The sequence below is a fragment of the Lampetra fluviatilis genome, chromosome 53 (assembly GCF_964198595.1).
Source record: "Lampetra fluviatilis chromosome 53, kcLamFluv1.1, whole genome shotgun sequence".
NCBI lineage: Eukaryota > Metazoa > Chordata > Hyperoartia > Petromyzontiformes > Petromyzontidae > Lampetra > Lampetra fluviatilis.
In genome coordinates, this window is record NC_136327.1 from 2136598 (window position 1) to 2159088 (window position 22491).

At 50.4% G+C, this 22491-nt stretch overlaps 2 protein-coding genes across 5 annotated transcripts in view; one reads left to right on the forward strand and one right to left on the reverse strand.

Moving 5' to 3' along the window:
- Positions 1-8536, forward strand: part of LOC144949167 (ras-related protein Rab-27A-like) — a 12644-nt gene extending 4108 nt beyond the window's left edge. For 2 of the 3 annotated variants that reach the window (XM_078879052.1, XM_078879053.1), the window contains exons 2-6: positions 2472-2728; positions 2904-2989; positions 4953-5056; positions 6436-6559; positions 7223-8536. In XM_078879052.1, the coding sequence (XP_078735178.1) occupies positions 2552-2728; positions 2904-2989; positions 4953-5056; positions 6436-6559; positions 7223-7445 (714 nt within the window). In that variant the 5' untranslated portion in view covers positions 2472-2551 and the 3' untranslated portion in view covers positions 7446-8536. The remainder of the gene's footprint in view (positions 1-2471; positions 2729-2903; positions 2990-4952; positions 5057-6435; positions 6560-7222) is intronic. The other variant, XM_078879051.1, reaches the window with a different exon arrangement.
- A 2728-nt stretch (positions 8537-11264) lies between these two features.
- LOC144949169 (uncharacterized) lies at positions 11265-20632 on the reverse strand. 2 transcript variants are annotated; one of them, XM_078879055.1, is made up of 7 exons: positions 20472-20632; positions 19090-19167; positions 17645-17888; positions 16119-16279; positions 13847-14044; positions 13354-13462; positions 11265-12035 (listed from the first exon to the last, which is right to left on the reverse strand). In XM_078879055.1, exons 1-7 carry the CDS (start codon positions 20526-20528, stop codon positions 11995-11997), a joined length of 888 nt encoding a protein of 295 aa, XP_078735181.1. In that variant the 5' UTR covers positions 20529-20632; the 3' UTR covers positions 11265-11994. The 2 variants fall into 2 exon arrangements, with proteins under 2 accessions (XP_078735181.1, XP_078735180.1); XM_078879054.1 differs by having other exon boundaries at positions 13847-14062.
- Between the last annotated feature and the right edge of the window lie 1859 nt (positions 20633-22491).

Below are 22491 nucleotides of genomic sequence, written 5' to 3' on the forward strand. Positions count from 1 at the left end.
GTGTCATTCAGACTCTGTCTTCTCGACAGATCTGTTCTCCACCTGAGGACGGCTGCTTGCGTTGTGGCCGAAACGTCGTGAGAATAATTTTATTATGTTTTATTTATATTATTTTATTATTTTATTACTTCCATTCTACATGACTTTACCGAAACAAAAACGTCAACACATTTGTCGAGGACACCGCGTGTTTGTGCGACCTTACAATAATAGGCGACGTTTCGGGCAATGGCTCTTCTCCGTAGCAACATTCTCTCGAGCAAAGTTCGCCTGCTGACAACTCGTCACAGCTGTACCCACACGTAAGGACGCGTGGGCACAGCTGCGTAGTTGGAGTTTGTGGTGTCTCCCTCTCTCGCCTCGTGGTCGCGTGGGTTTATTCCCTCCACATTCGGAATCGACATCAGAGTGATTTGGCTGCTGTACATCTCCACGTGATGATGATGATGCTGCTGCTGGGCCACTTCGTTGAGCTCTCCTTAGGCGTGGCCAAGTCGCTTCTGAAAATAATTAACCCGAAAAAACAAAGTTTTTCACTATAAATCCTTTATATGCGTGGCATCGGTTTTATTTTATTATTCATTTCTGTTTTTCTTGAGTAAGAGTTTCATTTTTATCACATTAGTATTTTAAATTAAATATGAAAAAAAAATTGCTAAAAAGTGGAAAATTTTGGGAAAAAAATTTCACAAAAATAAATTGTCACGCACAACGAGTCTGTGTGCAAAATGTCAGCTCGATTGGATCACGGGAAGTGGGTTAAAAAACGACCGAAAGATTTGCACGGTCGTAAGCGCGCAAGCAAGCAAGCAAGTGAACTTAATATAGAGGATTTAAAAAGAGCCTTACCTGGTAAAATAAAAAAAAAAGTTGTTTCGTTTTAGTTCAACGTCTGAGTTACCAACCCAGATCGATCGACCATTAACTTAGAACGGACAACCATCCGGAACGTACTTGATGGTCGCGAGTTAGGATTTGTTTCGCATGGAAATATTTGCTGGCAAGAAACCAATACCTTGTAGTTCCATTTCGTAGATGCTAGAGGCATCAACTCGTTTCGCCGTGTCTCCTTTTAAAGACGCAACACCTTGGGAGGGAGGAGGGGGGCTGGCGGGCAAAGTCAGCGAAGCGTGAGGCCACGGCCTTCTTTGTTTCCCCGGGGGTAACAAAAAAAACCTTCCACAAGACAAAGCTCTTCCGTGCGTTGTTGTCTATTTTGGGAGAGGCATGGCCACACCACCATTACGGCCGCACCATCACGGTTACATATCATGGTCACACCATCGACGCTGGCTCGCGCGCGCACACAATGGCCCCATTATTCTTCCGAGCTGCGTGATCACACACACACACTCACACGCACTCTCACGCACTCACTCACACACATTCGCACTCACACACACTCGTACTCACAACAACAACAACCGCCATTCGCCACTAAGTGGCGGTGACGTCACCACGACGCTTGTGCCAGGCCATGTGCACCTTGAGGCCACGTGAAGTGTCGAACGCCCGCTGGCAGGAGGTCACGGGGCAGACCCAGGTGCCACGGGTCGACTGACTGAGATGACCGAGATGACTGGCTGATGCACCACCTGTGCCTCCTACTGTGCCAACTTGCTGTGCTTTAGCCACCCGGCGTTCCGCTCGTTGTTGTGAGCGTCGCTCCTCCGCCCTCCGTTGTTGTTGAAGGGCGACTGCCTCCAACTGCCCAGTAGCGTCCTTCACGAGCCTCCTCTACTGAGGCCGATCTTGACACCGCTGGTACCAGTCGTCGGCAAGTCCACTCAGCTCCACGTCCTCCTGTACCACGTCACTCCATCTCTTCTCTAGCCCGTGCCGCGCCCGTTTAGCCCCCTCGATCCGGCCGAACACACACTCACACACACACTCGTACTCACACACTCACTCACACACTCACTCTCGTTCTCACTCTCTCGTTCTCACACCATTCGCCACTCTCGTCGCGTCCTCCTCCTCTTCGTGCTCGTCGCCGTGAGCCCAGCGATGTCTCGCGCGTCGTGAGAGTGGCGGCTCAAGAAAAGTAGCGCAGCCCACGATTTGTGTAACGTGGAGAGACAACTATGGAATGAGTCGTTATTTAGATTGTGGTCTGGGGTATGAAGACCGAACGGATTTATTTTAATTTATTTTCTCTGCGATTTTTTTTATTGTTACGTGCATTTTTACTCGTTATTTATATATTACTTTTTTATTGTTATTTACGTATTCATTTTTTTCATTCGCTCAGTAGTAGGGTTTTATTTTTGTATTTTTTGTACGGAACTGGACAATTGATGTGCAGCATTGTGGGATGCAATTGCATGAACGACGCTATATAAAATGAAATTATTATTATTACTAGAAAACATTCTTCCACAAAAAGCGGTGAATCACTCCTCCGATAAATCTCGCCTTAAGTTTTGACGAGCGCACCCTTTTTGTTGGCCGATGTTGTTGCAACAACGCAGAGGCGACCTTCCGGCCAGACCCTGTTCGGACTTCTCCTGGACCAGCCAGAGGGAGAGGCAGGGACGAGGAGGAGGAGTGAATGACGGTCGGCCTTACGATGGGCGACAGCTCGGGCGAGTACGACTACCTCATCAAGATGCTGTCGTTGGGCGACTCGGGCGTTGGCAAGACCAGCGTCCTGGGCTGCTACGTCGATGGCAAATTTTCTACAAAGTTCATCTCGACCGTGGGAATCGATTTCCGCGAGAAGCGCGTGGTGAGCTCTCCATTGTCACGTGCACCGCCGTGTCCCACCCACCCCACTGGCGTGTCCCACCCACCGCTGTGTCCCACCCACCCCACCCCCGTGTCCCACCCAGACCACCCCACTGCCATTGCGGTTCAAGGCAGGGCGAACTTGTCCATGACGAGAGCATCCTTTATATTCCCAGATCTTTAATCCCGGTGGGAAGGAGGGCCCGACTGGGGATGGCCTGAAGATTCACCTGCAGCTGTGGGACACCGCTGGGCAGGAGAGGTACCCCCCCACCCGCACCCCCATCTCGCCATCGCCTCTCGCTACCGAGTGCACGCTCGCTCGCATTCGCGCAGCGTTCCTGTGCGGCGACGCGTTCGAAGGGTCGCGCTCGCTACAAACAAAGCTCTCGCCACAAATTAACCCCAATAACCTCGCCGGCTCGTCGAGGAGCGTGAACCATCATCACGCGAACTCCGGTCAACGCATCGTAGAGACATTTATTCATGCAGGGAAAATCTGGATTCACTTTGGCACCATTGAGTCTCACAAGCAGGGTGTGATCTGTTAAACCATCCACAAATTATATGCTAATGTAATAAAAAATACAAAAACAGGAAACAAATCTAAATATAAATATTTTTTTTATATGATATTCATTTTACCAGCTAAGGCCCAATCAGCTACGTAGCGATTTTTCAGAAGCGACCTGGCCACAAATGACAGCTCAACGAAGTGGCTTATCACGTGGAAAATTACAGCAGCCAAATACTCCAAACACGTGACGTTGATTCTAAATGTGGACGTGAGACGTGGCCGGGGAATCAAATCGTCAGGTCGGCTGGGTTGAACTAAACAATGTGAATCTATTTTTACATTGACCAGGTAAGGCTCGCTGAGCTATGTGGAAGCTCTTCTTTCAGAGGCGTGTTTCTAAAGGTGGAGAGAAAGACCGGAGGACCCGGAGAAAAATCCATGAGACCACAGGGAGAGAGAGAGACATGCAAACTACAAATATACAGCAGGTGTAAGGGTCGGGATCGAACTCACGACCTACTATATACCAGTCGAGGTAGTTAACATCTCCTAGCCACCGTGATCATGATGAGAGAGAGAGAGACACGCAAACTCCAAATATACAGCAGCAGGCGTCAAGGTCGGGATCGAACTAACGATCCCCTGCACACCAGGCGAGGTAGTTAACATCTCACCACCACGGCACCCCAATCATCACAATCAGCAGCCATGATCAATCCACTGCTGTGTGAAGGCCTCCTCAAGTTATCGCCACCTCTATGGATCCTGCAAAGTAACAATCCACCTCGAGCCTGCAACGAACCGATTCTATCGCTCCGATCTGCGTGGTGGGGCCATCATCCAAGGTACAGACAAATTGTCAAGATAAAACAAAATGTGCTCCCTTCCGTACGAATGAGATACATTCGTCCAGAAGAAGCAGCTGTGTTAATGCTCCAGCGTTATTTAATTCTCGATATAGAACACAAACTAGAGATATCTGTATATAACTCGTGTGCCGACTGGATCTGCGATTGGTCTCGGTTAGACGAAGTGTGAGAGGGATGTTGATGTGCGCTTGGCTGGGAGTGTGCTTGCGTGTGTGTGGTCGTCTTCTGTGGTCGTGTCTGTGCGTGTGGTGGGGAACGGTCTTGTAGGGGTTAGCGGACTGCCTTACGAAACCGGCGACCCGATTTCGATTCCCGCTCACAGCCAACACCCAGTGATGCTTATCTGAACCGGTCCTGGGCCTCCCTCTAGGTCGACTCAGCCTCAAATTAGTACCTGTTGCGGTGTGTAAAAACATCGCCAACTCGGGAGACAAAGGCGGCCGGGCGTGGTGCCGGCCACCCACCCCCTCGTGTGCCGTGCCGGCCTTCATAGGTGCTCGCTAACAGCACTTGCCCCAGCTGTCTGTTACAGGCTACACGGGGGATCTTTGTCTTTTGAGCGGTAGTGCAGCGGTTGACCTTAGTTCGATATCCCACTCACGGTTAACATTCGTGAAAAATATCTGAACCGGTCATGGGCCTCCCTTAGGTCAACTCTGCCTTAAATTGAGAAATCCATCAGCATCTGGGACACAAAGGCGGCCGGGCACGGTGCTTGCCATCCTGTGCCCGTGAGTGCACCGTATTGGCTTTTGTAGGTGCTCCCAACTGACACTTGCTCCACAACAATTGGTAAAAAGCTCCACGTGGGGGATCTTTTGTCTTTGTTTTCTGCGCAGATTCCGGAGTTTGACCAACGCGTTCTTCCGCGACGCCATGGGCTTCTTTGTGTTCTTTGACATCACGGACGAGCAGAGCTTTGTGAACGTGCGTCACTGGATGGGTGAGTGACTTTTACGAATCTAACAAAAACGAAACATCTATTTACGGTATACTCGATTATCCGCGTGCGGTTGATCCGATTTTCGGATGAACCGCGCATCTGAGATTTTGACATAAATTAATAACTCGTGGATTTTTCCTTAAAACCAAATTAATAATCTAAAAACAGTAATACATTGTTATTCCTGGAAATGTTTATGACAAGTCACGTGCTTAAACTGAACAAATGCGTGCTCCGGTTAATACAAAATCCACGTGATCGCCTCTACAATACAGTAGTTGCAATATCTTTACAACAGTGGGGTGGAGTTTGATTGATGTTGATTGACGTGGATCTGCTATCATCCACTCGGTGGGCCAAGTCTTCTGCACAGGAGCAGGAAAGTGTTATCACTGAGCACGTGCATTGATCAATAAATTCCTAACTATAATTTTTTTTCATTAACAAACATTTTTTTTACTCTTAAACTCAATTTATGTTAGTGGTTTTTCGGCATAGAGATCCGTGGAAAATAGATATTTTTGGATTATCCGCGATTTTGAATTCTCCGCTGCTGTCTTCCCCGACGTGAGCACGGATCATCGAGATTCTACTGCATTAGTTTTATATACGTAGCATCGTCGTAGTTCACGCAAATTGCATCTCACGTTCGCTGAGGAACCACAGATCAAGCTGAGGAGCTGCCAGGATGTGAGCCGGCACCACCGACAATTGCTCTGCAGTTCTCTGCACATTAAAATGTTTTCAGCCAATGTTGGTGGAAACCGGAACACCCAGAGAAATCCCACGCATGCGAGGGGGCAACGCTCTATCCCATAAAGAAGACGCAGACGGTATCGGTCGACACTTTGTCCGCACTGCATTCCGCTGGCAAGCCAAGGGTACGACACTTCCTCGACGCCCACGGGAAGGGAGTCTCGCAACTTTTTGTCATCATCCGAGCGGTGATCCACCGACCCTCGCCGCTGCTGCCCCCACAGTTTCGTATCACCGGGCAGCCACGTGCATAGCCACCACCTCCGCCACCCAGCACGCCTCCCAACTCACACCTGGGCTTGCAAGTGAGCTCCGCTGACTTGAGAATATTTCGTGTGACGATGCTTCTTCAGCTTGACTGCAGATGGGCCTCTCTCGCCATCTCGGTTAACGGACGGTCACCGCGTCTCGGTGATGCGCGACAGATCTCGTCTACGTCTACGGGCGGGCAGCGAGAGATTTTGGTTGCAGGGACCGAACTGCGAATTCGGCGTGAGAGCGTCTTCCGCTGGCTGACGCAATGCTGACCGGGCGATGCGGCCACCCCTCTGCCTTTGCGCGTGTGCGCGTGTGTGTGTGTGCGCGTTTGCGTGCGTGTGTGTGCGCGCGCGGGGGAAGGACAGACCAGCTGCAGCACCACGCGTACTGCCCCAACCCGGACGTGGTGCTGTGCGGAAACAAGGCCGACCTGACGGAGCAGCGCGCCGTTGGCGAGGACGACGCGCTGTCGCTCGCGAGCGAGTACGGGTGAGCGCAGCACCGGCCTCGACATCGGATGCCGTTTCTGCGGCCGTCTGGAATGCCCCCTTGCGACATTAGGAAGGCGCTGGAGCTGTGCGCTTTTAAGTCATGTAGATCAACAAACTCCTTTCTTAAGACGTTGTGGAGCAGGTGGGAGTCTCCACACTTTACTTCACCACACGTGACCTGCATCGCTTCTTTAGGACTGCCTTTTGTGTTTCTTGTCCTTCCCCCCCCCCATAAGAAAATAGTTCAACATACATCCTGCCGATCGGCTAACTGTGGTGAACTCATCTGTATCGCTGGGTGGATGGAGGCGGAGGTGGGGGGGGGGAGATTTCGAGAAACTTGACTCATCGTTTCAACTGCGGCACCGAGACACGGAGTCAAACCGGCGACCTCAGTGCGCTGACCATCGCACCACGGCAGCGCTCTGGAGGGATACCTGAAGTCATGACGAACGTAGACACACCTGCCTAAATCCGACGCAAGCTTGAGGCTGGACAAATCACTCCAAAGTGACGCCACCACAGGGCACTCTCTCTGGTGATGTCACCGCATTCGCCCGAGGGCGGCGTGGGCTGCGCTGTTCCAAATTCAAATGAAGTCGTGGGCCCTCTCCTGATGGCCCACGTGTGCGCCTGCGTGTGCACGTGCGTGCGCTCTCAGGATGCCGTACGTGGAGACGAGCGCGGCGACGGGGGAGAACGTGGCGCGTGCCGTGGAGCTGCTGCTGGAGCGCGTGATGCGCCGCGTGCAGCTCGGCCCCGAGCACGCCTGGATCCCCGACTGGGCCGTGGGGGCGGCTCCCCCGAAACCCCGGAGGTCGTTCTCGCGCGACGACGGCGGCGGAGGAGGAGAGGGGGCCGGCGGCAAATCGTGCGGATGCTGACAAGGGGGTGCGGGGGGACTCACCGCGAGGTGGCCCACGACACCCGGCGCATCCGACGAGACGCGCCAGGCGGTGTCGTTCGCTCCCCGTAGCTCCGTGGCGGAATCATCGGAGGGAGGGGGAGGGGGGGTGCCCCTCTAACCGTGCTCGTGTCAACAGAAAGGGGATACTTTATTAGCTGCTCCTCACTCATCGAGGGGGGTCAGCTGTTCGGTGCCCACGTGATCGCTCCCACGTGCTTTTGAGTGATAAGAACAGGGGGCACGTTATGCGTCTTGACCCCCCCCACCACCCCCAATTCTCAGAAACATCAATTTTAATTTATTGCTGGAGGAATTCGATGAGACGTAATCTTTTTTCACAGATGTCCAGTAAGAGGGGGGGAGGAAGGGGGCGTTGGTCAGAAAGTTACAACGAACAATTACGAAAGCACGCCAGGAGTGCAAATTTAAGCTTAAACTAATTTTATTTTTAGCCTCATTCGCATCAGTTTTGCATTCAAGTCCCATTACCCCGGATGAGGGATTTTTGATCGGCAGCTGTCACCTCGATCGGTATTCTTTGCCAGCCGCGTTATGGGACCGTTTGCTGCGTTCTACGTATTCGCAAATGTTTTAAAAAATCCTGGCAGACGTTGGGGACGTTACCCAATGAAATAAAACGTGTATTTTGTTTTTACGCAATCGTGCGTGTAGACAAAGATCCCCCGTATAGCCTTGACAGACTGTAGGGGCAAGTGCTGTTAGCAAGCACCTATGAAGGCTGGAACGGTACACGAGGGGGTGGGTGGCCAGCACCACGCCCGACCGCCTTTGTCTCCCCAGTGGCGATGTGTACACACCAGGTACTCATTTGAGGCTGAGTCGACCTAGGGGAGGCCCAGGACCGGTTCAGATAATCGTTACTGGTGTTGGCCGTGAGCGGGAATCGAACCCGGATCGCCGGGTTCATAGCGCAGCGAGCTAACTGCTACACTATCGTAGCTCAAACACAGTGTGTCCAACCTCCCCCACCCCGTCTCTCTCTCAGGGGGAACCTTGGGCAGTCACTCAGGCATGTGTACAACAACGAGAGACAATGACTTTAGCCCCCATCCTCATTCCCATTGGGGCGGGGGGTGGGGATGCTGGGATATGAATGTGAATTGCACACCACATTATTGTTTTGCACCACCCCCAATCTAGAGCAGGGGAATACCGGATGAAAAAGAAACGTGCGAAAAAAAATCGGCGAGCAGCCTGGAAAGCACGACTCTCACCACGGTGATTGTTCATCTCGGCAGCCACCCAGGGCTCAAACGCAGGTCCTTTACATCATGCCCCTCGTGCCCAGACGCCGGGAGTGGCGTTCATCCGCGTGCTTCCAGCTGCCAGCGAGCTCAAGGTGCTGTTATAGAAAATCGAGTTCGTTTATGAAGTCATTTTAGGACCGCTGGCCACGATTGGGCAAAAAAAAAAACTTGAGCCCACTTTTTCACTCCAGGCAACTGGAGCGCAAGGGCTACGAGTAATGAGTGCACCAGTATCTCACGCCGTTATTATTATTATCACAGCACAAGTCGAACACGCGGGCTGAAGTGCATCAAAGGACGGTATCACCTGCAGCAGTTTTACAGGAGGGAGAGGGGTTGGAGTAGATGTAAGATTCCCAGTTTGCTGTCTTTAGAATACATTTTTTTTTACAAATGTTTACTGCAAAGCGAATGGCGTACAGTATTTTTATACGCATGTGCCGTAACTTCTTTTACACCATACACAGCCAACCACGCTCATCGGAGGTGTGGGGATAATAAACTAAAACACAATAAGCAGTTGTAAAGAAATGCATTTTCCAGTGGCTTCCTAAAAATCGAACAAAGAGCGTTCCAGACGGCCGCAGAAGCACATCTGAAAGTGCGCGGCGATGTGCAGTGACCGTCTTTGTTCGATAGACAGCAGCCAAAAGCCGCTGCGAGGATGACCAGAGTTCACGCGACGGTTTGCCCTCCTTGGTGTTCACCTTCAGTACTCACCAGAGTGGCCACCTGGCTTCAACCGCAACGACTCGCATCGACCCGAGCCAACACCACCGGTGGCTTCTGGTTCTCTGTAGCAATCTCTACTGCCCCCAAAAAACACAACCAATCAACACGCATATTTGCACTGCGGCTTCCTGTTCGCGCAACCAAAATACCAGCACGGAAACGGCGAGACAGGGCTTCAGTGCAGCAGCAGCGTGGGACTCGAGGGCAACACTCGTGGCAGGAAGGGAACGAGATTATTATTCATTTGGTCAGCCCACCAAGCTATGCGAGGTCTGTCTTTGTCAGAAGCGACCAGGCTATCACAAATGATAGCTCAACGAATTGGCTTAACACCGTGTGGAAATTTACAGCAGCTAAATACTCTAAAGACAGGTTTCTAAATGCGGAGGGAAAAACTGGAAAAATCCACACGACCACGGAGAAAATGCAGACTCCAAATATACAGCAGGCATCAGGGTCAATCCCACGCCCCCTGCATGCCAGGCAAGGGAGTTAACATTGCACCACTGCTGCGAGTGGAGAGGTGTCGAGTAAACCAGCCGCTACTGGTTGGCAACTAGGGTCAGCTTTGGCCGAGTTGCTGGAATCCCACTACAAATTGCCGGGTACCCAGAGCACAAAGTCGCAATTGAGTGGTAGTGTACAGGGCCTCCAGTAGGCAAGCACGAGGCGTCACCAGCTCGTGGTGCCGAGGGTTCCAGCGGCGAGTGGTGGCGGCCCACTCGCCTCCGCACGCAAAACAACGAGTAATGAAGACTTATGGGAGGCCCAAATTACTTTTTCTAAGAATTAGGTTTGGATTTCATCCTAGGAACCATTATCGTTTCAGATATGGTCAATTGGAGTGTCCAGAGAAACCATATAAAAGGAAATGGCAGAGGCTTACAGATACGTTAGAAACCACTTCCAACAAATTTGAGCACTTCACAAAGTTACAGAACCCATCAACGCGTGCTTTCAAAGCCCTGGAATTGCGAACTTCTTTTGCACCGTACATAGCCAACCGTGCAACTCAGGGAGGTGCGGATTGCAGGCACGAAGCGAACAGGCAGCTGGGTCTTCCCCAGGGCCACGTGCCACCAAGGAAAGACAGGCAGAAGGTGGATTCAAAGTCACGGAGACTTTAGGATAGGAGGTAATGGTGGTGTGGGGGGGGGGCAGAGGCTCCAGCGAGGCATGGCAAAATACGACTCGCGAAAGTTGGGCCATCAGACCCAACTCGAGCCAAGCCGCGTGGATTGTGAAACCGAGGTGGGTGGGAGGGGAGTGGGGGGAGGGGGGGGACCACGTGATGATGAAACGCAAGGAAGATGGAGCAATGAAATGAATGTGGGGGGCAGCATAGTCTGTGGTGAAGGCCCGATGAAAACCCTGGCTCGGACATCAGTTTGGAGCACGCCAAGTTGTCGGTAGGGCCCCACGCTGGGTTCATGGACCGGTGGCGGAGGCGTTACAGGCGGCAGGCAACGTGGCATCAGAGCCAAGCCAAGGTCACACAGGTCTGCCCGACTGCCCTTACAATCGGGAAGTGGACCTTGTTATTGTTAGTTGCGGCAGTTACAGGGATTTTTAAAAAATAAAAGTTCGGCTTTCACTTCTTTCGCACCGTACGTAGACACGTTTAAAACGGGGGGGGGGGGGGGGTGAACACAAACGCTTAGAGAGGCTTGGGGTAAGCAATGCAAAACTGGGTGTGGATAGTTTCAGAAAAGGTAGCCGAAGTTTAATTTGGATCCGACTTCTACCACCACGGAGTCGACTGAAATGACACCAGGTACCACATTAAACACCAGGCGGCATGAAAAACGAAATAGCGCTTTATTTTATACCAACGGCTTAAATAGTTCATAAATCAGCACCGTTAAATTCCCCACAAATCGTTGTTTTACACAGGATCAAGCACAAGATTAAACAAACCGAGACCGCAAATACAACAAAATTACAAAGACCCAAAGACCCGAGGTTATAATTGGCAAAATACAACTTGTGGGTAATGACGCAGGCGGACACTACCGGAAACCTTTACAGGTGGCAGCTTTGTAGTTTTCTGCACAGCATGAAAGTCAAAGCTCTTTAAAAAAAGACACGCATTGCGATGCACGGCTGGAAAACTTTGTAAACCCCTCCCAACATTGTCAAGTTCACGGCGAATTATTACGGACAATGAAGGAAGGCGTCTTCTGTGGGGGTGGGGGGGGCTAAGGAGGGTTACACATTTCATAACCAAGTACCCAACATGCACAAAGAGGTGGGTTTGAACCAAATAGTTTTCTTGCACCCGAGGAATTTCAACGGTTTCGACATTTCAGAACGGAGGCAGCAAGACGGAACAGAAGATGGGCGAGGGATAAAAGCAGCTGAACGCCACGTGTGCAACACCGTGATGGAGGGAGGGGGCACTGCACGAAATATTTCAGGGATGGACGAAAAACTGAGTAGGGGGGTATTTAAAAATGGCATCGTCATTACCAGAAACGGGACAATATTAAGAGACGATTGGATGCTGATGGGGGGGGGGGGGGGAGGTCACTTGTCATCAGTCTCGGGTTCCGGCTCGCTGCCTGGAACTGAAAAAACGCAAACAAAAATAAGAGTCTCCGTTTAACATTTCAACATCGAAGCAGCAGGAAGTCAAGACGCTGCACGTCTCACCCCCCCCCCCCCACGAGACGCGGGGCAGCATGGGAAAAAATTAGCCATCGACATGACAAGTGAGAGATTACTCGTAAAAGACGCGCCAGCAAGTAAACGTTACTTAAAAGTCGTTCCAGTTTGTAACTGAAATTAAATACATTTGTGACTCCCCCCCCACACCCAATTTAGAAGATGCAGGCCAATTTGTTTCAAAAACATGGGAGGCATCCAGGGAAGACGGTAATCTCCAACTTGACCCACATCAATGTAATATGGTTCCAAGTGTGACAAGGTGATGCTTTGCATCCAAACGTCAAGTTTTGACAATGTCAGAAGAATGCTGGGCAATTGTTGGAATCGAACTCACAACCTATATTACGGATAAGGCCATTCAGTCGGCCACGTATGCATTAACAATGAAACGCGTTCAGTGTATATCCAGCCAGGGACCACACGATTCAATCAGGCCAACCTATTGAAATGTATTCTCTTGCAGTTTATTTATACGTTGAATGGTGGTGGTGTTGAAGTTTCGGCCAAGATGCAATGTACAATCAGTAGGATCCTTGTCGAGTCCATCCAGCATGGGGTTAAATCGCACGTGGTCACGCCACCGAACCAAAACCAGGTGGGCAGGATAGTTCAGTAGTCCTTTCAGCAGAAAAGTTGTTATTTTAACCAAATCTTATTACAAGTTGCGCAAGGTGGGCGTTATCCACGCCATCCCCACCATCACAAGGATGTTGGTCGAATTCAGCAACAGACCTACACACAAGAGCCGACCATTTAACCATTGGGATGGCGGGAGGCAAAAACAACATTGGACCAAATGACACTAGAAAAAATAATCATGCGCAGCAGGGAAGCGAACGTGCAATTCTGGATCTGTGCCGTTGTGACAATGCCACCACTACCGGGGAGGTCCTTGGCTCACGACTGGAAGTTGGGGAAGGTGAGTAAAGGGTGCCCCCCCCTCTGACCAGATCACCCAGAACACAATTGCACCAGATCCTATCAGAGAAGCCAAGCTGGGTTTGAGCCAGGAGAGTGTTCAGGATTGCCAACCACTCGTGCATTGCAACGTCGTGCTGTTCTAGGCTCCGCCATCACACCCCCCCCTCCCACCCCACAGACCAGCGTGGTGAAGTATGGTCAAATAAACCCTGGGATCTGCATGGCGTGGAGGGGGGGGCTCATTCAGCAGTGGGAGGGGGCTATTGCATGCTCACATAGGGAAGGAAAGTCACGAACCTGCCATCGCATCCATGAACTCCGTCTTGTCGTCATGCAGCGTCTCGCAGTCGCTCAGCGCCTCGGTGTCCATGAACTCGTCACTGTCCAGAGTCTCCGATGTGCTCACCTGGGGAGGGCCGACGAGTCACATGGGGTTCCTCCTCACTCACAAGGGCAGCAATGCTCCTGCCAACACCCCTCCAGATTAATCACGGGTGGCCGTGCCGTGCCAAAAGAAGTTTGTAGCATTTTAATGTACCCGATTCCACATGGGTTTCCTGGTAACTCTCATTAGCTAACAAACTTATTGTAAACGGCAACTGGTATTGGGGCTAAGTATTTGCGAGGCTGAAAAATTACAAGTTATTCAATTTGCATTAGACACAGCAACGTTGCCCCCTGCTGAAAAAAACTTGGCAAGACCCCCAGGAGGAGGCGAGGCTTTCCTGGGGAGTGGGGGGGGGGTTAAGGTGGCATCGTAATAAAAACCCAAAACAAAATTTGAAAGTACCACGTAGCTTGGGTCATCAAAGCTGTTTTCATCGGGGATGTCGTCCCCCATGAGGGCGCTCAGGTTGGCTTTTCGAAGCTCCTTCTCGTCGTCCTCATCCTCGGAGCTGGTGTTCTGCACGATCGTAGAGCCCTGAGACTCGTTCAGATCCAGGCTCGCCGGCGCGGTCCTCTCGGCAATGGCTTGGGACGCCTGTCCCTGCAGCGGCGCGGAGGGCTTAACAAAGTCGGCGCGCAGCAATGCAAAGCAGTTGGAGCGCACGAATGCGTCAACGCGATGGAGTTTATAGTTTGTCCGAGCTATTGCCATCGACGAAACATTAGGTCATGCCTGCAGCACTGGGTGGAATCTATTGGTGCACCCAAGGATGCGCGAAAACTTTAAAGCAGAATTGGAAGCCTTCCACAGATTTTCATGGACTTGGGATGAGGCCCAAATCGAAGCCGCCGGGGTCACAAAAGATAAAACAAGTAAACCCGTAAAAACAGTTTTTCACTATAAATCCTTTATATGCGTGGCGGCTAGAGTCTTCTCGTCCTCTGGCTTGAGATGGCTGCCACCTATGGGTCAGATGATTGTCTGCCAGTATTACACAATTGGTAATTAAATATTTAATTTGTTTTCCATAAACAGTGTAAAATTTTGGAAAAATTTTTCACGAAAATGAATTGTCTCGCACAACGAGTCTGTGTGGAAAATGTCAGCTCGATTGGATCACGGGAAGTGGGTTAAAAAACGAGCGAAAGATTTGCACGGCCCTAAGCAAGCAAACTTAATAAAGGATTTAAAAATATATTCGCCTGTGGAGGACGCGGGGATCGATCCCGCGACCTTTGGCATGGGAAGCGAGGGCGCTACCAACTGCGCTACTCCACCACGGCCTGTGGAGGGGTAACGCTCTGGGCTCCTACACTGTGACGTTCAGCCAAAGTTATGAATGAGTTAGATTTGAATAAAAGTAAAATAAAAAATGTTTGCCTAAAAAGTGTAAAAATTTTGAAAAATGTTTTCACGAACATTGTCTCGCACAACGAGTCTGTGTGCAAAATGTCAGCTCGATTGGATCACGGGAAGTGGGTTAAAAAACGACCGAAAGATTTGCACGGTCGTAAGCAAGCAAGCGAACTTAATATAAAGGATTTAAAAAAAATGGCATTTCGGTCAACTTGACACATCCCGCATAGGTCACCCATCAATCGTCCTTCTGACGTCAGGCAACGGTTTCAATCAAATTGGGTATTTGCATCAGCAGGTGCACCAGACGTCCATGCCTTTAAGTCAGACATTGTCCCTTGACGAAACGATGCGAGGGTGGCAGTGGTAACACTATCATGCCTCACCACAATGGCCTGGATTCAATTTCAAATTCTGGGCACCTGTGAGCAGTTTTGCAAAAAAAAGTCCTCCTGTTCTACATGGCTTTCTTTCGGGTTCCGATTAACTTCCAACAAAATAAATAAATATTGTGTTGGCCCAACATTGAAACAAATATCTAAAAGTTACTGAATTACGATAAATTAACATCACCCAACTGAAAAGGTGCTAAATAATCTTAAGATATTCCCATGTAAAAAAACAGAAGCAAAATATGAAAGTTCAGAGAGCACACAGACGACCCAATGGAATGCTTGGTCCTTTGCAGTCTGCGATTCCTACTGGAGTGCCAGGTCACAGGTCAAACAGCAGTGCAACTTGGCAGGAACAAATACCCAAGAACGTCCCAGATTTCACACCTGATATTGCTTGTGTTGCAGTCGAAACGTGAGAATTTTAGTGTTTTATATTTTCATTATTTTATTGTTTCCCTTCTACGTGTCTTTACCGAAAGAACCAAGAATATGAATCCCTGCCGTCACGAAAGCTTTCAATCAACAAATGCATATTCGTCAATATCACTGCCAGACAGCAGAACCGACGAATTGCCAAAATGTGGACCTGCAATCCAGCACCGTGGAGACAGCGAGGATTGTGGCTGGCATAAAGCTGCGACACTTCCCTTCCGGTGCTCGTCGAGGAGGATCCCATACCCTGGCTCGCCAGGCAGCAGTAAAACGCAAGCGGACTTAAAATCACCGTCAGTTTCCCCTCCTGCACGGGAGAATAGACCAGCACGGTGGAGACTGGGACGGCAATACCCAAGACTCCAGGAGGCGCAGCGTAGTGGGGGTACTCGCTCCGTACCAACGATCGTCAGCCGACAGCCACCGGGGCAGGCAGCCTCAATCCCCAAAAGCTACAATCCACAAAAGCTACAAACCCAGCTTCCTCCTACCACAGAAGGGAGGAGATCTTCATCCGAGAAGCCGCTCGCGCCCAAGAGGTCGCCCTCCTCGCCTCCACTGGCGTCACTCTCGTCCTCGTCGATCAGGAGCAGCTCGGATTGCTTGCGCTTGCTCCCTTTCCCGTCCTGCTTGTTGGGCGACTTGCCCAGGTCTGCAGATCGCGCAGACACCATGGGGGGGGGGGGGGGGGGCAGAGAAGCGAAGCGCGCAGCACAAGCGGCCGCAATCAAGAGACAGCGATAAAATTGTGGAGGTGCGGGGGAAGGACAAACTATGAAAAAATCGAGGCAGTTCTGCATTTAGGTTTGTCCTTCCCCCACATCGAAGTGACGTGACCCTCCAGGAGTTACAAACGGCGCCTACTTGGCTATAAGAGTTTTCACAGATCGGCTCCGTCCCTCCTTGCCGAGCGGGGCTGGCCCCCACGGACCCCAATGGGCACAGTCTACGAGCCGCAGCCCACAGAGATTCTGCCGCGGCTGCCGTTAAGTGAACTCAAAACCTTGTGCAGCAGGGCCCAAAAGCCTGGACTTTACTCTCCCCTTGTGCGTCACGGGTTGCCTCTGGGGTTCCCCATTTCTTCCCATAGCTCAACCCCCTAAGTGACTGGTATTGGCCACAAAAACATTGCCGAAACATGGGCTGCAAAAGGAACCGATTGGATGAACACTTCGCAATCGCACAACTACCTGTAAAAGAAAAAACGTCACCAGAAACTCAGCGAGGCTCGTTCCTGGGTAAAACGGATCATAAAAGAAGAGTTCCGAGAATGTGGTGGCTCTCCTGGCTAAAGCAAGTCACAAGGGCGCCACGGTGGTGAGATGTTAATAGGAGGTCGTGGGTTCAATCCCGACGAAGCCCGTTGTGTTTTTTTGGAGTTTGCGCGTCTCCGTGGTCGTGTGGCTCCGTCGGGTTCCTCCGGTTCCACCGGTTCCTCCCCCCCCCCCACCACCACATTTAGAATCAACATGCATGGAGTTTATTTGGCTTCAATAAATGTCCACAAGTCACTTAGTTGAGCTATCATGTGGCCAGGTCGCTTCTGAAAAAATAGCTAATAGCTCAGTGGGCTGTAGCACGTAAAAAAAACGAAATTGTTAAAATAGTAAATGGATTCATGCTTCCATTACACGTTGACATTAATCGCTATTCATGTGATTAATGCACTTCCGGTTAGCATGGTTGTCCACGTACGGTGCGAAAGAAGTTCAGACAATGCAGTCCATTGAATTGTGTAACAAGGGACATTGAGGCTTATAGTAGGTAAAAGCCCAATAAAAATATGATCATTTAAATCAAAGTAAAAAAAAGTCAAAGTCGTTCTTTGCTTAAACAAGCATCGATGCTCACCTCCTGTTTACAGCGCTGTGGAGCCAGTGGTGGGAAATTCCACATTCATATGGCGGGGTCGAGTCCAAAAGCAACTAATAAGCTCGGTGGGTGCATACCCTGGTAGGACTTTTTTTTAAAGTTCAATTTAGTTTTAAGTACAAAGCAAAACAGAGACGTCACTCGCCTAGGCTGTAGAGCAGCGGCGTGCCAAGCGAGGCCACGCTGGGTATCCCGACGACCGAACGCACGAAGCCCTCCGGCAGCACGCGGCTCAGAATCCGCTCGACGTTGGAGAGGCGCTTGCGGCCCTCGAGGTAGCGACGCGCCGCGGGGCTCGGCCGCCTGCAGGGAGTGGCGGGGACCACGTCGAAGGCCACCAGGTCCATGAACCAGAGCAGCAGGCCACAGACCTGCTCCAGGAGGGCACCCTGTGCCACAACATCGAACGCTCGTTGTGGTCGGTTAGAAACTCCGCGTGGTACCTGGGTTGTGGTGTTGTGACCCCCCTCGCCCACGACTGGAATGAGAAATTCTGGCCCATGGTCTGCGACTCGCGACGGCCGTGAAGGCGTCTGGGGTGGCCGTCGAACGGACGACTTGGCCGCCGCGTCGTGCGCTTTCAGATGCGCTTGTGGCCGTCTGGAACTCGTCCTTCAGATATTAGGAAGCCACTGGAGCTATGCGCTGTTAAATCGCAGATTGACAACTTATTTCTTTAGAACCGATTTTTATACCAAGTTTGCCGTCCTTCGGCCCGAACCTCAAATTAGTACGATTTGCTACACGGTGCGAAAGAAGTTCAACAATACATGGTTGATATTTTCAAGGCAGGCCAACGAATTTCATTTTTCTGTTGCTTCATCAACCACACAGCGCTGAACAGCGTCTAACGGAGTGCGGTCCAGGGCGGCAATGGTCTGCTTGCTGCTACACGCGCCAAGCGCACGGTCATGCGGTTCACAAGAACGAGGCGCCAAGTGGCAGAGATAATTTTGGTACAAATAGCTTCCAGACGCTCGTCCAGCGATATTATTCTGTGCCTGGAAGCGAACCTCTCCAGGATAAAGCCACGGGAGGAAGAACCAAGACGTGTAGATGGTGGCAAGTGCTACACACTCTGGCCACACGTCCAGCATGTCAGCTTAAATGTACACAAGGGGCGAGGGTGATTGAGTAAGCCAGCAATATACGGATGCATATGCCCTCTAGGATTAGGGAGACAGCAGTGATTGTGCAGCTAGTGCAGGGGTCAGCAAAAACAAACTCTTCCAATTTGGTAAAAAAATAAAATATTTAAAGAGCCATAATGCATGGGAATGACACACAGGACCCTAAATTAATAACGCCAAATCACATTTTGTAATCGCCATTTAAGTACAGCGCACGCAAAACGATTCGTAATGCCGCATTACAAATCGGGCTTTTTAGACGCTTACAGGTTATCGAAAATGAAAATCCACTTTGCAATTGTCGTGTCGGGAGCCAGGAAGCGGTCCTTAAAGTCGCAGCTTGCCGACCCGAGCGCGTGAATATTGCTTCACAAGCCTCGGCGGAGAACATGCCCGACACCCCCCCCCCCACCATGGGCAGAGCGGTGGTTGTTGGTGGTGGCGAGGGAAACGCTCTCACCAGCCATCGGAAGGGCCACACGGAGAACAGCAGCTCCACCGTAGCCCTCAAGAGTCCTCCTCGCCGAGACACCGTTTGCTGCGGGGAAGCACGAGACCAGGTGGAGGGTCACTCACTCGATGGGACCCGCAGCACCACCCGCACCACGCGAGAGAAACCGCCATTTGAGACTTCTCACACAATTCCCACCAGGATAGGAGAGGGGACAAAAGGGCTGGGACCGCCGTCGCAACTAAAATCGGCGTCTTATGGGGGGGCCAACGGACATCGCAGACGCCTTGGGAGAGCCACTAATGCAAATTAAAAAGAGCAGGCAAAAATAAAAAATAAAGTTTCCCATTGCGGACACTTTTCTTTGCACTCTAAAGTATAAAATCGAATATTTTGAACCCAAAATTAAATCACGTTTGATGGGCTGAATGAAAGTGGGTGGCTTGCATAAAATGAAATTCAAAGCATCGAAATTAAAGTAAAAGAGCCCAGGATCGGTGGAACCTGCACAGGTTTAAAAAATAAAAATTTGAATCGTCACACGAGATGGCGTATAAATAGCCGAATATAATACGCGTCAAATACTTGAAAGAATGAAAAACACACGGGAATGTTAAATAAAAGTGTAAAACCGCGTTCAAAAAAATAGGACACGCGAGAGTCGAGCTTGTACGCAACTGGTAAGGTCCAACAACTTCGAATCCCATTAAACTAGAGGCTCATTTACGGTGCCCGTACAGCATCCACCTCGCCACCTAGCTCCAACCCGTGCCCAGTGCCAAACTTGCGCGCATCTGGGGTGTCGTGCCCGCGGCCCGCCAGACATCGCAAGCCAAGCTGGGTAGAGCCTGGACAGTGCTTGGCATGGCTGGGCGACCGCCAGCAAAGCCACGCGCAGGGCTGGTCACAGGGTGACCTTGATGGGCATCAAGTAGGGCCCAGCGCAATACAGCGGTGGACTGCAAAACGCGTTTCCAGCCTTCACCAAACCGCAACCGACGCAGCGTGGTGGTGAAGTATGGTCAATGCCACCCAACAAACTCCCCCCCCCACCCACGGCTCCGTACGTGTGGGGAGGGCTTCAGCCAGCAGTGGACCGACAAGAGCCGTGCTATGCACGTGATCAACACGTGCGCTGCGCGATTTGTTTGTGGTCCTTCCCCCCACACCTCCGACGAGCACGGCGGGGCTACGTGCGGTGCAAAAATGAAGTTCAAGGTCCGTACGACCCGGCAGGACCCCACCGCGTGAACGCACCCGGGCAGAACACGCCACGTGAACGCGACCGAGGAGCAGGACCTCACCGCGTGAACGCGCGGCGCGATAGGAGAGAGGGAGGGAGGGAGGGAGAGACAACCACAGCAGCAATTTCCACCACCACCACGACCCACTGTGCTCTTGTGGCTGGCTCCCGGCGACGTTTGGGTCATCCTCGACTGCTCCTCCATAGCTCTGCGATTGGAACCAGAAGACGGTGGGGGGAAAAAAAAACAGCTACCAGCCACACCAAACAAACACAGCCACGGGCCTCTCGATCCCCAAACGACTCGCCAGCTACTAGCAGAAAGTTGCCCACCACCCGACTTTAATGGGCTCCGTTGAGGTGGGGGTGGCGGGGGGGGCTGGGATGAGAGCCCAATTAAGGGTTTGATGAGCTGCAGCTGCGGAACTCCGCCGCGTGCATGCGCGGAGGAGCTTCCTCCAGATGCGAGAACAATGAGACGATGATGAGCAGAACAATGAGATGATGATGAGCAGAACAATGAGATGATGATGAGCAGAACAATGAGATGATGATGAGCGGAATAATGAGCTGATGATGCTGAGCGGGGACCCATTGCGAAGCGCGTGAACGTACTGATTCAGATTTGATTTGTTTGCTTGTTATGAGGCGTAAGCGAAACATGTGAATACACAAAAGTAACACAAAGTAAAAGTAACACACTCTTTGTGCCGATTTGTGTCCTCTCTCTGTGTGCCGTTGTGATGTCTGTCTGCTTGTATGTCTGTCTATAGTTTTCTAGTTAGATTTTTGTTGCTATTTCTTTTATACCTGATGATGATTGCTTGTGTTGCAATCGAAACGTCGTAATATGTTATTTTAATTTATTATTTTATTTTTAGACGTGACTTAACCGAAAAGAACCAAAGAATAATTCCTGCAGTCACGAAAGCTCCTAAATTAAGATAGTAACACAAAGAGTCAACTTATATAAGTGACAACACGTACTCGATGCAAATACGACACACGCTTCGCTTGCCCCTGGTGTCTGTGTTTCGTGACTTGTTCACGTACAGTATTACACTAACTTTTTCCCTGCTCTTTTTGGCACGCTCGTTTTTTTTGTTGGCAAATTTCGGTGGGGGAGGGGGGGTTTATTCTTCTTCTGAATGGTCCCGCGAATTGCGGCGCACTGAGTGCGTTCAAGAGGCGGGCAGAGAAAGCCCTTCAAGGATGTCCTCAAGGCCAACACGAAGGAGAGCTCCATCGACAACTCGGATGGAGACACACAAGAGAGTCGATTTCAAGGTTCCAAACATTTTGAAACTCGACAGCAACAAACAGGCACGACGCCACAGCCAGGCTTAGGAATGCAGTGCCACTCAACCACCCTCTTTCTGGACGGGTGTGTGTTCGAGCTGCTGAATCTCGTCGATTCCAGATGCGGTCTCTTAAGCCATCTTCGGACCCACAGATAATCCAACTGTCCTAAGGAAGAAAATCATCATCCTCGATTGCGAGGGATAGACTATGATGATGATGACTTTCAGGAACGTCTTATAACACTGGTCAACACACTTTTTCTGGCATAAGATATACCAATGGGTTTAAGGTAATTTTGGGGTGCTGATTCCAAAATCTGGCATCAGTTTTTGTCTATCACATCAGGTTTTTGAGATATAAAATTGTGCATTTTCAATTAAAACTGCAGAAGAAAAATATTAAATAAATGAGGATATCTACATAAATTGATATTAGAAACACACTATCCTAAAAATACAGCTCCATATTTTAACACTAAAGCAGTCACTGACTCGCAACAACTTGCAATCATAAGTGACAGAGTTAATTTCGTGTAAAATCAATGAAAATGGGGTATGCCGATAGCATAAAAATGAGATGTGATAGAGCAAATCTGAGATCAGATTTGGAATCGGCACCCTGAAATGAGTCTAAAACAGCTGCAAAAGTCCAGGCCAAAAAAAAAAGTTGTTTTTGTTGACCAGTGTAATTCTGATAATTCAGAGCTACCGTGAGCATTCTCAAGTAGTGTCGATGGCAAAGCGCGAACACTCTAACGCGTCTGATAAAGTAGAGTTAATGTAACAGCTGAGCAAAATATTAATTTACATGCAGTGCTGAGAAATGTAAATTCACGAAGAGCTACTCACGGCTTCCGGTTTTTTTAA